The sequence below is a fragment of the Littorina saxatilis genome, linkage group LG17 (assembly GCF_037325665.1).
Source record: "Littorina saxatilis isolate snail1 linkage group LG17, US_GU_Lsax_2.0, whole genome shotgun sequence".
In the NCBI taxonomy this organism is placed as follows: domain Eukaryota; kingdom Metazoa; phylum Mollusca; class Gastropoda; order Littorinimorpha; family Littorinidae; genus Littorina; species Littorina saxatilis.
The window spans coordinates 37,648,699-37,668,141 of NC_090261.1; the positions used below are offsets into that span (position 1 = coordinate 37,648,699).

The 19,443-nt window shown below is 41.3% G+C and overlaps 2 protein-coding genes across 2 annotated transcripts in view; both read right to left on the reverse strand.

Moving 5' to 3' along the window:
* The window catches only part of LOC138951815 (3-[(3aS,4S,7aS)-7a-methyl-1,5-dioxo-octahydro-1H-inden-4-yl]propanoyl:CoA ligase-like), a 24,499-nt gene extending 17,909 nt beyond the window's left edge, over positions 1-6,590 (reverse strand). The window contains exon 1 of the mRNA XM_070323367.1: positions 6,199-6,590. Within this exon, the coding sequence (XP_070179468.1) occupies positions 6,199-6,300 (102 nt within the window). The 5' untranslated portion in view covers positions 6,301-6,590. The remainder of the gene's footprint in view (positions 1-6,198) is intronic.
* Positions 6,591-13,775: 7,185 nt separating this feature from the next.
* Positions 13,776-19,443, reverse strand: part of LOC138951812 (long-chain-fatty-acid--CoA ligase FadD13-like) — a 66,937-nt gene continuing 61,269 nt past the window's right edge. The window contains exons 8-10 of the mRNA XM_070323363.1: positions 18,487-18,662; positions 17,148-17,393; positions 13,776-13,952 (exon numbers count right to left, since the gene is read on the reverse strand). Coding sequence (XP_070179464.1) covers positions 13,838-13,952; positions 17,148-17,393; positions 18,487-18,662 — 537 coding nt within the window. The 3' untranslated portion in view covers positions 13,776-13,837. The remainder of the gene's footprint in view (positions 13,953-17,147; positions 17,394-18,486; positions 18,663-19,443) is intronic.

Here is a 19,443-nt window from a genome sequence, read left to right on the forward strand (position 1 = left end):
GGCTTAAAAATTAATTAATGACTTTGGTCATTAAAAATCTGAAAATTGTAAAAAAAATTAAAAATTTATAAAACGATCCAAATTTACGTTTATCTTATTCTCCATCATTTGCTGATTCCAAAAACATATAAATATGTTATATTCGGATTAAAACAAGCTCTGAAAATTAAATATATAAAAATTATTATCAAAATTAAATTGTCCAAATCAATTTAAAAACACTTTCATCTTATTCCTTGTCGGTTCCTGATTCCAAAAACATATAGATATGATATGTTTGGATTGAAAACACGCTCAGAAAGTTAAAACAAAGAGAGGTACAGAAAAGCGTGCTATCCTTCTTAGCGCAACTACTACCCCGCTCTTCTTGTCAATTTCACTGCCTTTGCCATGAGCGGTGGACTGACGATGCTACGAGTATACGGTCTTGCTGAAAAATGGCATTGCGTTCAGTTTCATTCTGTGAGTTCGACAGCTACTTGACTAAATATTGTATTTTCGCCTTACGCGACTTGTTTTCTCCTCCGTTGAACTCAATCTCTCAAAACAAAGTTTAGGACTGGTCTAGGAAATTAATCAGTTTTCGTCAATGAGCCATGTTGCAACAGTGAATTATTTCGTCAGTGCAGTAGCTTTTCAACACACTCAACTTGTGAGCGCCGTTCATTGTGAGAGCCCTGTCATTCTACCATAAGTGCAGGTGGCTGGTTACACCTAAACACGCATACAACGTTAACCGTGTATTTCATCTAAAGTCGGGGTAACACCTGGGAACATGCGCCTAATGGTTTCACCGTGAGGGCGTAAAACAACATTTATCTATCTATCTATCAACCGCAAATCAGGATTATAAATAGCATCAGAGCATTCTTCAACACACACCCAAAATCTACACCCTGGATGTTTCCTACTCAGAGTTCGACATTTCGACTTAATTTATTTGGTGAAAACGGTCCAGCCGGGAAATTATTTCAGCCCAAAATTCCAACACTGCACAGACAGAAGCCATATTTTTAGCATATGTTCAATCTGGATTATGTTCTGAGCTATTACACGGGAATAGACGAGTTCCGGAAATAACTCTGTCGGGTTGTCATGGGTTCTCGAAGACTGAATTGCTTTTCTTTGGAAAACAATGAGGAAAAGTACACATGATATTGTGGCTCAATCACTAGCAATCGGCGTTTCTTCAAACTTGATCGGTGATCAGTGTGCACTGAGTCAGCTCCGATGTGCGTACTTTTGAACAAAAAAGGGCGTTACATTAAGGGCAGGTGGGCCAGTGCACTATGTTTTTTTTTTAATTTGAATTTTTTGTTTGTTTGTTTGTTTGCTTAACGTCCAGCCGACCACGAAGGGCCATATCAGGGCGGTGCTGCTTTGACATATAACGTGCGCCACACACAAGACAGAAGTCGCAGCACAGGCTTCATGTCTCACCCAGTCACATTATTCTGACACCGGACCAACCAGTCCTAGCACTAACCCCATAATGCCAGACGCCAGGCGGAGCAGCCACTAGATTGCCAATTTTAAAGTCTTAGGTATGACCCGGCCGGGGTTCGAACCCACGACCTCCCGATCACGGGGCGGACGCCTTACCACTAGGCCAACCGTGCCGGTTTTAATTTGAATGTTTTATTTTGTTTGAATGTTATTTTATGAAAGTAATGAATAAACAATGATAAATGATAGTCACTTTTTATATTTAGTCAAGTTTTGACTAAATATTTTAACGTAGAGGGGGGAATCGAGACGAGGGTCGTGGTGTATGTGTGTGTGTGTGTGTGTGTGTGTGTGTGTGTGTGTGTGTGTGTGTGTGTGTGTGTGTGTGTGTGTGTGTGTGTGTGTGTGTGTCTGTCTGTCTGTCTGTCTGTGTGTGTGTGTAGAGCGATTCAGACTAAACTACTGGACCGATCTTTATGAAATTTGACATGAGAGTTCCTGGGTATGAAATCCCCATACGTTTTTTTTTCATTTTTTTGATAAATGTCTTTGATGACGTCATATCCGGCTTTTCGTGAAAGTTGAGGCGGCACTGTCACGCTCTCATTTTTCAACCAAATTGGTTGAAATTTTGGTCAAGTAATCTTCGACAAAGGCCGGGGTTTGGTATTGCATTTCAGCTTGGTGGCTTAAAAACTAATGAGTGAGTTTGGTCATTAAAAATCTGAAAATTGTAAAAAAAAAAAAATTTTTTTTTTTATAAAACGATCCAAATTTACGTACATCTTATTCTTTATCATTTTCTGATTCCAAAAATATATAAATATGTTATATTTTGATTAAAAACAAGCTCTGAAAATTAAAAATATAAAAATTATTATCAAAATTAAATTGTCCAAATCAATTTAAAAACACCTTCATCTTATTCCTTGTCGGTTCCTGATTCCAAAAACATATAGATATGATATGTTTGGATTAAAAACACGCTCAGAAAGTTAAAACGAAGAGAGGTACAGAAAAGCGTGCTATCCTTCTCAGCGCAAGTACTACCCCGCTCTTCTTGTCAATTTCACTGCCTTTGTCGTGGCCCGTGCGCGGTGGACTGACGATGCTACGAGTATACGGTCTTGCTGCGTTGCATTGCGTTCAGTTTCATTCTGTGAGTTCGACAGCTACTTGACTAAATGTTGTATTTTCGCCTTACGCGACTTGTTGTATTTTGGGTTGCTGGTTTTTGTTTTACGCGACAAAAACAGTCAAAAACAGACTAGAGGGCCCCAAAGGGTTTAAAATCGTGATCGTGATTGGCGTTTTTTTACCTTTCTGTGACCGTGATTGCCGAAATTTCCATTTCTGTGATCGTGATGGGACTTTGCCCGTGATCCGTGATGACAAAAAAATCAAGTCTCGTGATCGTGATCGTCATTTGTTTTCGTGATCGTGATGGGCATTATTGCAAAGCATTTTATTTTCAACGTACATTTTTCACAGCTGTATCACTCTATGATCCTCTCTTCGTCAAGGTGCCAATCCCGATTGAAGGGAAGCAACAACACATTCAGAAATATGATTTTGACAGCGATTTCTTCCCTTTAAGAGAACCAATCACACCAAAAAAGAGATCCAATCAGAAGGCGAATTGCAAAAGTCTGCCAGACTTCATCCAATGGAAGGGCTTCGTGCTAAAGTTTTGAGTGCATTCAGTCAAATTGGAATTCGAAGATCAAAAATGGCGTGCAGCGGTACTGTCATCGAACTTCTGTTATATTTTGTGGATTCAAGCCAGACCAAAGCAGGCGGCGAGAATGCCTTCCTTGATGGAAAGGTCAGGCTACGGGTCCGTCTTTCCGAAGACGAAATGTCAAGGTATGTTGATCTATTCAGGGCCGGACTAGGTAAGTACTAGGAGGGGGGGGGGGGGTTACAGATGGGGGGGTTGCAAGAGTGCAAAGCCCCCTTGAAGCTGAACGTTTTTTGATGTTTCTGGAGGGAAAGGAAGCCTCCCCTTGAACGAATAAGGTAAATTCGACAGCAAGCTGTATAGGCAATGAAGAAGAATTGAGATTGTAAGGACTCATACTTTTCATCACAAAAATCGTTGAAGAAAAATGTCTTTCGAAAGGGGGTGAGAGGTGCGATTTCTCCTCGGATTTTATGATGATCCGGATGCAACCCCACCCCCCCCCTCCCCTCCCTCCCTCCCCCACAAAAAAAGCGTTGGGAGGTACATGCTTAAGCCAGGGGGGGGGGGGGGGTTGCGCAACCCCTGTAACCCCCCCCCCCCTAGTCCGGCCCTGTCTATGTTGCTTTATGACTGTTCTGAATGTAGGCGAAGATCTTGAAATTTGTTCAAGATCTTTGAGTTTGATTGAGATCATTGACATTGTCGACATTGCCACGTCCGGCTGTCACTCGCCCAGTGTGACCTCGACTGCCTCGAGTCTGATCGAGTCTGCGTGTAGCCAAAACCGAAACTAGAAATCTGTTTTTCATCCCAGGAACGTGGACACGCTTGGCATAGATTCTAATTGTCGCTTCTTTGCATTAAGCTTGGATTTATTTTAGCGCCTGTAAACTTATCAACAATGGGTTAAATTCAGGAACTATGGCGTGGAGACGTGCCAGTTTGGGTCACTTGATCCTCATCATGTCAAAGTCGATCAAAGTCATGTTCGTTGGGGATTTTGTTATCATAGACTCTACCATCACACATACATGTACTTTAATTTCAATCCACCCAATAGCTTTTGAGAAAATGGGTTTAAAAGATTTAGCTCTGGAAATATGAAATTGTGCAAGTATATATTCATGTGTGTGAGTGAGGGTGTGGGAGTTGAATGTGTATGAGTGCAGGGGCGGATTAGGGGGGGGGGGATTACAGGGGTTCCGGACCCCCCCCCCCCCCCCCACGGCTGTAAAAAAATAAACAAATTAATACTAACTTTAAAAGAAATAATGAGTGGCTGCTGACACCAGTTGATCATGCCGTTTAAAATCAAGGATAAGCCATAAATTGTTCATAAAATAGCTAAAACTCTTCAGCTTCTGGGGGGCTAAAAGACCCCCCAACGGGGCCTTGCCCATGTACCCCACAAGGTCTACCCCTGGACACCAGGTTGTAACACCCCCCCCCCCCCCCCATCTCTGGTTTAACTGCTCCGCCCCTGGAGTGTATATTCCTGTGAGTGTCCGTATGAGAGAGAGAGAGAGAGAGAGAGAGAGAGCGAGAGAAAAAACAATGAAAACAACATTCTTGTTACTGATTACAAATCATGATATGTATTTCTATACATGTGTGAATGAAAGAGAATTCAAAAAAATTAATAAAAAAGTGCAACAGTTGTCACTTTGTGTTGAATAAACAATAGATCCAGAGGAGCGATTAACTGTGTGGTTGTGTTTACTTTGACACGTGGTTTCTGTACCTGCAACTTTTACCGTGACCGTGATTTGCCACTGGTGTTCGTGATCGTGAAAACAAAAATCAAGGTAACTGTGATCGTGAAAGCTAAAATTTCCCTTCCCGTGATCGTGATGATACCCCCCTTTGGGGCCCTCAGACTAAACTGGAGTACAGGGGGAAAATAATATTTCAGCAGATATGATTGTCACACTTCTAATTTTTGTTATATTTTATCTTTCTGGGTATGCTCTAGGGGATTACGAAGCAGATTTTGATTATTATATTTATATTTGGAGTTAGGGACATTTCTTTGTTACAACCGTCAAACTTTAGGGTAACCCTTGCAAAAATGTTGTTTGAAATGGCAACAAAATCCTTTCGTAATCCCCCAGAATGTGATATTCTGCACAAACTGCAAAAAACATTATTGCTCTAGCTAAATTACAGCCAGAGAAATCGCAACACCACAGATGCAACTGCCGCAAAAAATGGCCGACATGAGAAAAACGACGTTGAAGATAAACTATTCAAATATTGTCTTTATTGACACATAAATATGACACTTTAGACAAAAACACAGACACACATGCATCTTAGGTATGTTATGAGACCATTATCTGCACACAAAACAATAAAAAAAAAGGTTTTGATCAATTTGTTCATTTTGCACTGGCAGAACACAAAGCACCGATCGGAGCTAATCCTCACTGGAATGTCAGTTGTTTGCATGGTTTCACTGGCACAGATCGCCCACCACGTGCGGAGGCACGCCGCTCGCTGATGATTGGCTTACAATGTCACGTGTAGTTTGCATCAGTGTTTCCAAGAAAAATCAACTCTCCACAACCCATACAAACTTGACAGAGTTATTTCCGAATATCGTCTATTCGCAGGCGAGTGTCTGAAAAGGGGAACAGGCCATAGGTAGCACATCGCAGTGGGTGGGCACTATACCTGCTGTTTGCTGAGATTGATGGTTCAGATAAAAAGAGAATCATTTCTTTATTTTTTTAAGAGAAGAGAACTTTTCCGCATTCGCTGAGAATTGTAAACTGCAGCGTTTGGTTGAAAGTCGTAGCCTGTTTTTAGGTTACCTTCAGTTCAAGAGGGGTTTGAATATCTATGGTAAATCGCTGTTTGGTACAATCACTTCAGATTTTGCTTCCAAAGCGAATTATTATTTTTGTATTGCCAATCGGGAAGCGTGTTTGTTGCGTGTGTTAAACACGCTGGGTGGATTTGTGATTATTTACACAATATCGTGAATATTACTGTTTGGAGAGGCGTGGTATCACTGAAGAGTGAAGTAAACGGATAAAATGTCCATGAAGAAAAAAAATGAGCCTTACATTATTGCCTGGTTGGGTGCCACGAAAGATGTATGCGAGCCTGTCAGAGTCATCCTTGGACCACTTCAGTAGCTGGCCCGCCACAGTGCCTTCCGTCGACATGATTGCTGTTGTTGTTGTTGTTGCTGTTGTTGTGGTGGTGGTGGTGGGGGTGATGTAGGTGGTGGTGGCAATTGTGGTTGAGGAAGAGGCGGCTAAGACATACAGTTTAGGCTGTCCTTAATTGAACCCGAAGTTGACTTCGCGAAGTCTCTTACAGAAAATTCAACGCCAAAGCTTAGTGTAGCGGGCTTCGTCAAGTAGACTGCGTGAAGTCGACCTCGCCCAATAACCATCAGACTTTAAAAACATCCGTGAACGGCATACATAATTGCAGTCAGTCCGATCCACACATGCTGTACAAAGGAACTCCCCCTTTTAAGAACCCATGTATTATTACCCCCCCCCCCCCCCCATCCTTTCAAAGGGAGATTCTACGGGTATTGGAGAAACAACAGCAACTAGCAAGCAAAGAAAACTAGCAAGCAAGTCATCGGACATATCAAAGTAAGTGTTACTCTTGTTTCCGACTTCTTATACTTCTGCTGAACTTGCGATTGGAAAAGTTCTGTCTCATGTTTATTGCGAAATATCCCTCGAACCTTTGCACACACACAGACGTGACACAAACAGACAGACAGACAGACAGACAGACAGACAGACAGACAGGTATTTGTTGCATGAATGTCTAGGTTCTTCACTTCTCGCTTGTGTCTTCGAAACAAACTTCTGGAAAATTTGTCAGATAAGTTGTTTTTTTGTATTATGTGTTCGACTGTCTGTCCACTTAAAATACCGCTGGATTGAAGATCAGTGACTGTAACATTTTTTTTTGGTCGCAGTTAAACGTTCCTATAACGTACGTTGCTTGATTTTCTATTTTGAATTTTGGAACGTTGGCAGTCTATTTGTTTTGGATTTCTATTTGAAAAGTCTCAGTCCCAAGTGTTTCAATCAAATATGTCTAAGCGGTGTGTACACTCTACAAATTTCGAGTTTAACCAAAAATCCATTGTACTGTCATTAAGAAACACCTGCAATGAATTGCTAGAAAGTGTTCCGTAACTTTGCTAAATAATATATAAACATTAAAGGCACAGTCAGCCTCCCGTAAACCACCACAGACACTGTCACTGTCAGGCTTTTACACACAGTACAAACACCCTTTCGTTTAAACACTCACCGCTTGAGAACATCCTAGGTGCCCTATGTAAAGAGCGAGCAATTTTCAAATAATTCATTTTTGTGTGGCCAGCCGGATTGTCTGATCAGACAATCGGACGGCGCAATCTGGCGCTAGACTTTAACTTTTAAAATCTAAATAATAAATTGACAGCTTGTTACACAAACATTCTTAAATCATAAAATAATTCTTTTTTCATCAAGACAAGATTAGTACAACTAAGTTTTGAAAGTTTAAAACAAGTCGAGTAAGGCGAAAATACAACATTTAGTCAAGCTGTCGAACTCACAGAATGAAACTGAACGCAATGCAATTTTTCAGCAAGACCATATACTCGTAGCATCGTCAGTCCACCGCTCGTGGCAAAGGCAGTGAAATTGACAAGAAGAGCGGGGTAGTAGTTGCGCTGAGAAGGATAGCACGCTTTTCTGTACCTCTCTTCGTTTTAACTTTTTGAGCGTGTTTTTAATCCAAACATATCATATCTATATTATGTTTTTGGAATCAGGAACCGACAAGGAATAAGATGAAAGTGTTTTTAAATTGATTTTGAAAATTTAATTTTGATCATAATTTTTATATTTTTAATTTTCAGAGCTTGTTTTTAATCCAAAGATAACATATTTATATGTTTTTGGAATCAGAAAATGATGAAAAATAAGATGAACGTAAATTTCGATCGTTTTATTAAAAAAACTTTTTTAAGCCACCAAGCTGAAATGCAATACCGAAGTCCGGCCTTCGTCGAAGATTGCTTGGCCAAAATTTCAATCAATTTAATTGAAAAATGAGGGCGTGACAGTGCCGCCTCAACTTTGACAAAAAGCCGGATATGACGTCATCAAAGGTATTTATCGAAAAAAAGAAAAAAAAGTCCGGAGATATCATTCCCAGGAACTCTCATGTAAAATTTCATAAAGATCGGTCCAGTAGTTTGGTCTGAATCGCTCTACACACACACACACACACACACACACACACACACACACACACACACACACATACACCACGACCTTCGTCTCGATTCCCCCTCTATATTAAAACATTTAGTCAAAACTTGACTAAATGTAAAAAGATAGCCCGGAAGTGTGTCCCGAAAAAACGTGGTTCTCGTAGCAGACGAATGATCTGCATGTCGCCTGTTTCTTTGAACGGTCAACTGCCACCGCTCAGTTCGTGTGACTTGCAGCCGTTTGTTGCGATTTAGATTCAGAGGTAGACAATAACGTGCTATTGCAGATACAGCCAGTCGCATTGAAATCACAAACTGACCACTAAATTGTGAGAAAAAAAAGGAAAGTTAAATGGATCACACGGGTTCACGATGGCTCAGGGGTTAGATAAACCACGAAAACAGGTGTGTGGTTTACGCGAGCTAAATCAGCCATTCAAACGAACTGTGTCATTGAATGCTATTAAATGTTATTGCAAGTGAACGTGTTCGATAAGGTTAGAACTGCTTTTTTCATGAGAAGATTTAAATCGTTCTGTAAACCATTTGAGACGGATTGGGGCTTTAATATGCAAGCGGTTTTCATCTTCTACTATCCTGTGTCAGCAGTCCAACATTAATTTACAGTTTAGTCCTGATAGTACACATTCGCCAAAGCAGATTAAAGTAAAAACAGTAATCTAGCTAAAGCACGCACATTCTGTGCCGTAAAGCGCATGTAAACAAACGCCCTTTCCACTGTTGAGTATACACGGTCTCAAATAACCACTCTATTTAGATTTAAAACAATAGATCTCCTGAGAAAACTAAAATGTGGTTGAGCGTCGTCAAGTTTCAAGGTCAAAACAGGGTTATGATCCGGTCATTAGCATTAGAGTCGTATAAGCGTTTGCCTTTCTTGTTAGATCTGTTCACTATAACGGATGATGTTCCTAGGTTGGAATAATTACACTGCCTTCGGAAGCAATTTTCTTCAAGAAGTTGCTATGATTTTAATTAATGGCTCTCTCGATTACATCATGAAAAAACGGATTGACCTTTTGCTACACATTTGATTTTTCTGTTTTAATATATCTTCTCTGTGAGCTCTTTGAAAATGGGTAATAATTTAGAAATTCGGCTCACCGCGACGGGCTTTTTACTTTACACTTCGTAACGAACTAATTCAGCTTTTAGCGGCACCAGCGGCACAAAAGATGGAAAATCGCTTCACTTCAATCGCCTGGCAAGGTCAAAACAATGCACACACTAAATAATGCGAAAAGATGTTCCACTAATAGATTTATCTCTTGAGATCACTGACAAGAAATAACTATTTCCCAAAACGCCTGTGTTAAAAAGGAAACATTGTGTTCAGAATCAACACCCTCAAAGACGTATTGATAGCTTTTGTAAGTTGCTCATTTGAATATGTAATGACTAATGACAAAAGGTTGATTGTTTGACACGCGAAATTGCATCCATCTGATAAGAATACCTTTCCTTTGTGAATCTTTGGAACTTGGGCGATAATTAGTGTTTCAACTTGCCGCGACGTCAAATAGCCTTTTTTTCTCTCTATTATGACTTGATTCAGCCTTCGGCGCGCGGCGCAACCGTTGGAAAATCGCTTCACTTCTATCGATTGGCCCGGTCAAAGTATAGCCCGTATTGATGAGAAAAGATATTCTTCTTGTAGATTAAGCCTTTTCAGATTGCTCAGAGAGAAGAGCGTTTTCCAAAAATGCCTGTGTGAAAATACAAACACTGTGTTCAGAATCAACCCTGTCAACGACGTAATAAAAGCTTTTGTAAGTTGCTCTTTTGAATGTATAATAACAGAAAGGTGATCGTATGACACGTGAAATTTCATCCATCTTATAAGAATACCTTTCCTTTGTGAATCTTTGGAACTTGGGCGATAATTTCTAGTGTTTCAGCTTGCCGCGACGTCAAATAGCGTTTTCACTCTCTATTATGACTTGATTCAGCCTTCGGCGGCGCAACCGTTGGAAAATCGCTTCACTTCAATCGATCGGCCCGGTAAAAGTATAACCCGTATCGATGTGAAAAGATGTTCTTCTTGTAGATTAGCCTTTTGAGATTACTGAGAGTAAAGAGCGATTTGCAAAAATGCCTGTGTCAAAATGAAAACACTTGGTTCAGAATCAATCATATTCACAACATTTTCATAATAATCATAAGTCGCTCTGTGGAATACATACTAACAAATGATTGATCTGATGGTACACAAAATTTCATTAAACTGCGTCTAATACGTTTTCCTTGGGAGATCTCAGAACTTACGCAATTCGGCCTTCGGAAGTACAACAGTTGAAAAATCACTTCACTTCAATCGATTGGCCCGGTCAAAGTAATGCACACATTGATGAGAAAAGATATTCTACTGATAGATTGGCCTTTTCAAATTATTGACAGAAAAGAGCGATTTCCCGATACATCTGTGTCAAAAATAAAGCACTGTGTTCAGAACTGACCCTTTTTCAAGACGTTAATATAATTTTGATAAGTCGCTCTTCCACATACATCATAACAAAGGGTTTATCTTATGCCACACTAAATTTCAGTATTGTACTTGAAATAGTTTTCCTTCGCGCACTCTTGGAACTTGGGTGACGATTTTGAGTGTTCCGCTTGCCGCGACGTCAAATAGCTTTTTCCCTGTACACCGCGTCTCCGGCTAAGTCCGAAGCGGAAGATAGCGTTTTAGGGCAAGTTTGGGACTTGTTTTACTCATGAAACAAAAACAGGACGTTCACATACCAACAATCATTCAAAATAACAACAACTGGAGAAACCCTTGCAAATTGTTTGACGTTTTCGAAATATTTATTAAGCCTTTTAAATCTTCAGAGAAAAGTAAAAGAAATTCACGGCTGTGGCCGCCATTTTGGATTTTCACTGTGGGCCTCCCGAGCTCCTGTGCTCCCGACCAGTGACTGTAGAAAAAGAAACTACAATGTACAGTGTTTGCTGTAGATTAGTGTACAACATTAGTTTGATAGGCCCCAAGGGTTTGTTGACTTCACTTGCTTTCTGTGTGAGATACACATTTCACCATTCAACCTACATAATTACAAGGCAGGTTGTTGACAGTCAATTTCGGACACATAACTTGAACTTTCTGCTATTTCCTGCAGTAGAAACATTGAATTTGTCACTTACCTTAGACAGGCATGCTTGTGCGTAGATATCTGTATGACGTCATTATTCACACGTATTTTTCCCCACCACTTTGTTAGAGCATGTAGACCATTTGGGTCTATGGTTAGAGCAAGCTTCATTCTTGGTTGACAAAGACCAAGAACAATTGTCATGACATTGTGTTGTCTATCCTGACCACCTGTGATCCTGACTTGATACTATTATCCTTGGCAGATTATGACATTATTCAGTTATTCTGCAGAAAAACCAAAATGCTGGAAAAAAACTGTCTTTTCTGCAGCATTTCTGCATAATGTCATCTTTCGCGAGAGCAACATTTTTTTCTGCAGTAAAATTGAAATCAAGAATGCTGCAGTAAAACGATGATGTTGTTTTACTGCAGAAAAACTATTTACACTTTTTCTTCAACATTTTGGCATTATTCAGTTATTTTGCAGAAAAAACAGAAATGCTGAAGAAAACTGTCTTTTCTGCAGCATTTCTGCATAATGTCATCTTTCGCCGAAGCAACTGGTTTTTCTGGAGCAAAACATTTTACTGCAGTAAAATTGAAATCAAGAATGCTGCAGTAAAACGGTGCTGTTGTTTTACTGCAGAAAACCTGTGTACACTTTTTCTGCAGAATTTTGTACTGGCTCATTATAATGTTGGAGCACGCGGGCCCCCCTCTGTCGAGAGATGGACTCATCCAGAATTACCAATAGTTACAAACTATTATACTATCCCAGGGGGCGACGAATACAAACGCTACTTTACAAGGTCGTTCGTTTTTCTCCAGAAAAACTGTGACAGACTATTCTGCAGTAAAACAACATCACCGTTTTACTGCAGCATTCTTGATTTCAATTTTACTGCGGTAAAACTGTTTTACTGCAGAAAAAAAGCGTTGCTCTCGCGAAAGATGACATTATGCAGAAATGCTGCAGAAGACAGTTTTTCTCCAGCATTTCGGTTTTTCTCCAGAATAACTGAATAATGTCATAATCCGCCAAGAGCCAGTGCAAAATGCTGCAGAAAAAGTGTAAACAGGTTTTCTGCAGTAAAACAACAGCACCGTTTTACTGCAGCATTCTTGATTTCAATTTTACTGCAGTAAAATGTTTTGCTCCAGAAAAACCCGTTGCTTCGGCGAAAGATGACATTATGCAGAAATACTGCAGAAAAGACAGTTTTTCTCCAGCATTTCTGTTTTTCTGCAGAATAACTGAATAATGCCAAAATGCTGAAGAAAAAGTGTAAACTGTTTTTCTCCAGTAAAACAACATCTCCGTTTTACTGCAGCATTCTTGATTTCAATTTTACTGCGGTAAAACTGTTTTACTGCAGAAAAAAAGCGTTGCTCTCGCGAAAGATGACATTATGCAGAAATGCTGCAGAAGACAGTTTTTCTCCAGCATTTCGGTTTTTCTCCAGAATAACTGAATAATGTCATAATCCGCCAAGAGCCAGTGCAAAATGCTGCAGAAAAAGTGTAAACAGGTTTTCTGCAGTAAAACAACAGAACCGTTTTACTGCAGCATTCTTGATTTCAATTTTACTGCAGTAAAATGTTTTGCTCCAGAAAAACCCGTTGCTTCGGCGAAAGATGACATTATGCAGAAATACTGCAGAAAAGACAGTTTTTCTCCAGCATTTCTGTTTTTCTGCAGAATAACTGAATAATGCCAAAATGCTGAAGAAAAAGTGTAAACTGTTTTTCTCCAGTAAAACAACATCTCCGTTTTACTGCAGCATTCTTGATTTCAATATTACTGCAGTAAAACTGTTTTACTGCAGAAAAAAATGTTGCTCTCGCTAAAGATGACATTATGCAGAAATGCTGCAGAAAAGAACGGGTTTTCTCCAGCATTTCTGTTTTTCTGCAGAATAACTGAATAAAGTCATCATCCGCCAAGGATAATACTTGAGTGTAGGAAAACCAACGTTCACGCACGCGCGCGCTTGTGTGCGTGTGTGTGTGTATGTGTCAATGTGTGTGTCTATGTATGCGTGTTTGTTCAATTGTTTTTTTCAAGATGTATTGATCTTTTGCGTGCTATTCACCACTTGCAACCATGGTCGGTAACGTGACAGTATTTAAATGTTGTAAATACGTCCAGCGTCTAGTCAGATTTTGTTGCAAACACACACACACACACACACACACACACACACACACACACACACACACACACACACACACACACACACACACACACACACACACACACACATAAGGGCGCAAAGAGGACACCATCATGAAACAACCATTGTAATTCATTGCCGCACGTTCCTGTTACATGCCTATATAGTTGTATCTTTCACACGCTTGTTCCTCCCAATGGTAGTCTGGTCAGCGCATTCGCGAAGATTCGCCTTCTGTCAGGGTTGGTTCCCGTTTCTTGTCTCGGGAATGCCTGGAAGAATAAGAAGTATCTGCAAGAAAAAAAGAAATGAGACAAGTGTCACCAGATTCTCAGTACGAGGTTTGAAAGATCTAGCTTCAAGGAAACCCGTAGAGGTTGTTGTAGTTGTAGTTGTAGTTGTTGTTGTTGTTGTTGTTTTTGTTGTTGTTGTTGTTGGTGGTGGTGGTGTGCGTGCGTGCGTGCGTGCGTGCGTGCGTGTGTGTGTGTGTAGAGCACCGATTCCTAGAAAACTGTATTTTTTAAATAAATGTCTTTGGTGACGTTATATCCGGTTTTCAAAAAAAGTTGAGGGGCACTGGGGCGATCTCATTTTTAAATCACATTGATTTTTACATTTAGTCAAATTATGACTAAATGTTTTAACATCGAGGGGGGAATCGAGACGAGGGTCGTGGTGTATGTGTGTGTGTCTGTGCGTGTGTGTGTGTGTGTGTGTGTGTGTGTGTGTGTGTGTGTGTAGAGCGATTCAGACTAAACTACTGGACCGATCTTTATGAAATTTGACATGAGAGTTCCTGGGTATGAAATCCCCAGACGTTTTTTTCATTTTTTTGATAAATGTCTTTTATGACGTCATATCCGGCTTTTCGTGAAAGTTGAGGCGGCACTGTCACGCTCTCATTTTTCAACCAAATTGGTTGAAATTTTGGTCAAGTAATCTTCGACGAAGCCCGGACTTCGGTATTGCATTACAGCTTGGTGGCTGGTCATTAAAAATCTGAAAATTGTAAAAAAAATAAAAATTTATAAAACGATCCAAATTTACGTTCATCTTATTCTCCATCATTTTCTGATTCCAAAAACATATAAATATGTTATATTTGGATTAAAAAGAAGCTCTGAAAATTAAATATATAAAAATTATTATCAAAATTAAATTGTCGAAATCAATTTAAAAACACTTTCATCTTATTCCTTGTCGGTTCCTGATTCCAAAAACATATAGATATGATATGTTTGGATTAAAAACACGCTCAGAAAGTTAAAACAAAGAGAGGTACAGAAAAGCGTGCTATCCTTCTTAGCGCAACTACTACCCCGCTCTTCTTGTCAATTTCACTGCCTTTGCCATGAGCGATGGACTGACGATGCTACGAGTATACGGGTCTTGCTGAAAAATGGCATTGCGTTCAGTTTCATTCTGTGAGTTCGACAGCTACTTGACTAAATGTTGTATTTTCGCCTTACGCGACTTGTTGTTTTTGTGTTTGTTTGCTTAACGCCCAGCCGACCACGAAGGGCCATATCAGGGCGGTGCTGCTTTGACATATAACGTGCGCCACACACAAGACAGAAGTCGCAGCACAGGCTTCATGTCTCACCCAGTCACATTATTCTGACACCGGACCAACCAGTCCTAGCACTAACCCCATAATGCCAGACGCCAGGCGGAGCAGCCACTAGATTGCCAATTTTAAAGTCTTAGGTATGACCCGGCCGGGGTTCGAACCCACGACCTCCCGATCACGGGGCGGACGCCTTACCACTAGGCCAACCGTGCCGGTATCACATTGATTAATATGTTGGTGAAACACTCTTTGACCAAATGCGGATTGTAGGATTGCATTTCATTAAAATTCTAGAAAATTCTCATAACAACTGAACTTTTGATAACAGATTTGATGTATGCGTGATCGTTTCCTGAATCTTCTTCTTCTGCGTCCAAGGGCTGAAACTCCCACGCACACTCGTGTTTTTGGCACGAGTGGGATTTTAATTGAATGACATTTTTTACCCCGCGCTTTAGGCAGCCATATGCGCCGCTTTCGGGGGATCCATGTTTGGTATTTTCGTGTTTCTTTTACCCGCCAAACTCTAGACATGGTTTACTTGGTCTTGTGCTTGCGTGTACCAACGAAGGGGGATAAGGCACTAGCAGGTCTGCACATAAGTTGACCTATAGGTAATCGGAAAAATCTCCACCCTTAACCCACAAGGAGCGACCGGGATTCGAACCCACGATCGTCCGCTTTGAAGACCGGTGTCCTATCCACTAGGCCACTGCGCCTGCCAAAACAAGAAACAACAAGTCGCGTAAGGCGAAATTACTACATTTAGTCAAGCTGTGGAACTCACAGAATGAAACTGAACGCACTGCATTTTTTTTACAATGACCGTAGTCCGCCGCTTGTGCAAAACGGAGTGAAACTGACGAGCCTGTTTAGCGCGGTAGTGGTTTCGCTGTGCAGCTTAGCACGCTTTTCTGTGTCTCTCTTCGTTTTAACTTTCTGAGCGTGTTTTTAATCCAAACATATCATATCTATATGTTTTTGGAATCAGGAACCGACAAGGAATAATATGAAATTGTTTTTGGATCGTTTAATACAAAAATAATTTTAAATACAAGTTTCCGATTTTTAATGACCAAACTCACTCATTAATTTTTAAGCCACCAAGCTGAAATGCAATACCAAACCCCGGCCTTCGTCGAAGATTGCTTTGCCAAAATTTCAATCAATTTAATTGAAAAATGAGGGTGTGACAGTGCCGCCTCAACTTTTACAAAAAGCCGGATATGACGTCATCAAAAGTATTTATCGAAAAAAAGAAAAAAAACGTCCGGGGATATCATTCCCAGGAACTCTCATGTCAAATTTCATAAAGATCGGTCCAGTAGTTTGGTCTGAATCGCTCTACACACACACACGCACAGACAGACAGACACACACACACATACACCATCACCCTCGTCTCGATTCCCCCTCTATGTTAAAACATTTAGTCAAAACTTGACTAAATGTAAAAACAAAAACAACATCCGAAAACGAGAAAAAAATCAATTTAAAGTGTTGTGTCTTTCCGTTTACGTGTGTCTAACACTGCTGAATTTGACCATGACTGTAACTGATTAAAGGCACTCTTCTTCCCGTTTGGCACACCGTCTGAGATCTGGCCAGGCTTTTCAATGGGATAAAAACACCCCTCCACTGGGTCACGTACAAAAATGAACAGCCTGGGTAATATATGTGCACAGTGGTACTTTTTGGGGGGATAAATTAAGTTCGTAGGTTTCGTAAGAAATTAATTCCACACAAAAATTCCAAATAAACAATGCAAGCAGATATACGTATATAGTGTGTTCATTTTGGTGTGTGACCAAGTGGAGGGAATGGTACGTATCTCATTTAAAACCCTGGCCAAATCGGACCCAGCCGGTGAGCCAAACTACTTTCAAGGGAAGGTCTGTGCTTTCAACTATACGTGCTTCGGTGGGACTTGTATTTCCTCGGGACCAGCATCGCCGCTGAAGAGGCTCTTGCAGTAACTGGCGAGACGGTCCACGTTGAGAGTGCGAGTCTCATCGCGCACGATGCAGCAACACATCTCTTGGTACATCTTGGGGTCGGGCACGGGCACGATGACGCACTCGTTCACCCCCGGGCACTTCTCGATCCGCTGCTCCAGCCACTCCGGGTAGATGATGTGGACCCCGCGAATGATGGCGTTGCACCTGCCCATAAGCTTGGGTTAAACATACAGTGAAACCTCTCTTTGAATACCTCGAACAAACTAAGAAAATCGGGTTTTAAAAAGGAGGGAGTCTTAAAATGGGTGGAGGGGGGGGGGGGGGGGGGGGGGGGGGCGGGGGTGGTTCTTTACAAAGGTTATGAAAGTCTGAGAAAAGTGGGTGGTAAAAGGGAGAGAGTCTTCCATTTTGGGGGTCTTAAAATGAGGGTTCCACTGTATAGCTCAATAGCTCCAACACAGTATTGGATGCAAGGGCTGTTCAAGTGTTAAATTCTCTATTCCTCTGTCATGATGTGTTGGCAATTGTTTTCTTTTCTTTAACAGAAAGCGATTCACCAACAAATACATGTCCTTAAACCGAAGTGCCCCCACCGCGCCCCCCCCCCCCCCTCCCTCCCGCCGAAACAGGAAGTAAAACAGAGAAAAAAACCCGCACCAAATAGTACTGAACCTGAAATGAGGGGAACAAGGGGAACAACCGCGACTCATTTTTCAGTGCCCAGTGCTTTTCATTCGCGGAAGGGAGGCAACTTCATTGATTAAAAAGATAGTTCTTAGAAAATCGCAGAAGGTGTAGCCTATGTGCAACAGTTTATGCGAGGACATTGTTGAATCGCATTCTGATAAAACTTGCGTACCTTAATTTTCATAGATCACGTCGTGAACGTTCATAGAAAGCGGAAATCACTTTGTAGCAAGACCTGTAGTTGTGCTCTAACACCTTCGTTCTTGTGTAAACAGTCTTATAAATCACTACCGATCTGCCCTCCACTTGGTCACAAAACAAAAATGAACAGCCTTCTGTGCACAGTAGGATTTTTTTTTTTTTTGGTGGGGGGGGGGGGGGGGGGGGGTGGATGGGCTTGAACAATTATTTTATAACAAAAATTCTCATTCTCAGTCAGGGTGTTGATTTTCGGCATGTGACCAAGTTGATGGATGGTTGATATCATCCTATGTAGGGAAAAAAAAACACACAAAAAAACAACCCAGTCCAGATCTGAGACGGTATAAATGGAACTGTTTACATGGGAAGAAGGGTGCCGTTAATTTAAATGCACGCCCATTGTACTGACTTGCGACAGACGATGTGGAGGTTGCCCTTGCGGTTGTAAAATCCGACATCAGTGGTTCTGTACCAGCCGTCATCCCCGAAGCATTGCTGTTTCATGGACATGTCGACCATGCAGTTGTCTAGATACCCGTTAAACAGCTGCGAACCTTTCACCAGTACCTCTCCTACAACGCCTGGCTGTGATTGCCGGTGAAAAAATAAGTTAACTATAAGACGAGATTTTTTTTGTTAAAGGCCAAGGGGAGGAGGGGTTGGTAGGGGTAAAAATCATCAGACAGACAGACAGACATACACACATACACGCACGCACGCAAATACGCATACACGCTCGCTCGCACGCACGCACGCACGCACGCACGCACACATACACACACACACACACACCAGGGCCGGACTAGGCTAAAGGGGGTGGTGGTGGTGGTTGCCAGTGGTGGTCCAGGGGGATGTTCCCCCTGGCGGGGTCAAGGGGCAGAGCCCCTTGTGGGGGTCAGGGGGCGAAGCCCCCTGAAGCTGATGGGTAGGTCATATTCTGAGATAGGAAAATGGTCGCTCCTTGCATGAAACGGCATAAAATAAACAATAATAAAAAATGTTTTAAATAAGTGAGGTACATGTTTAGGCTAGGGGGGGGGGGTTGCGCAACCCCATAACCCCCCCGGTAGTCCGGCCCTGCACACACACACACAACACGAGCCATCAGATCTGTGTTGACTTGCACAATCCTGTACACAAGAAAAGGCTCTTTTTATATTTAGTCAAGTTTTGACTAAATATTTTAACATCGAGGGGGAATCGAAACGAGGGTCGTGGTGTATGTGCGTGTGTGTGTGTGTGTGTGTGTCTGTCTGTCTGTGTGTGTGTGTGTGTGTAGAGCGATTCAGACTAAACTACTGGACCGATCTTTATGAAATTTGACATGAGAGTTCCTGGGTATGAAATCCCCGAACGTTTTTTTCAT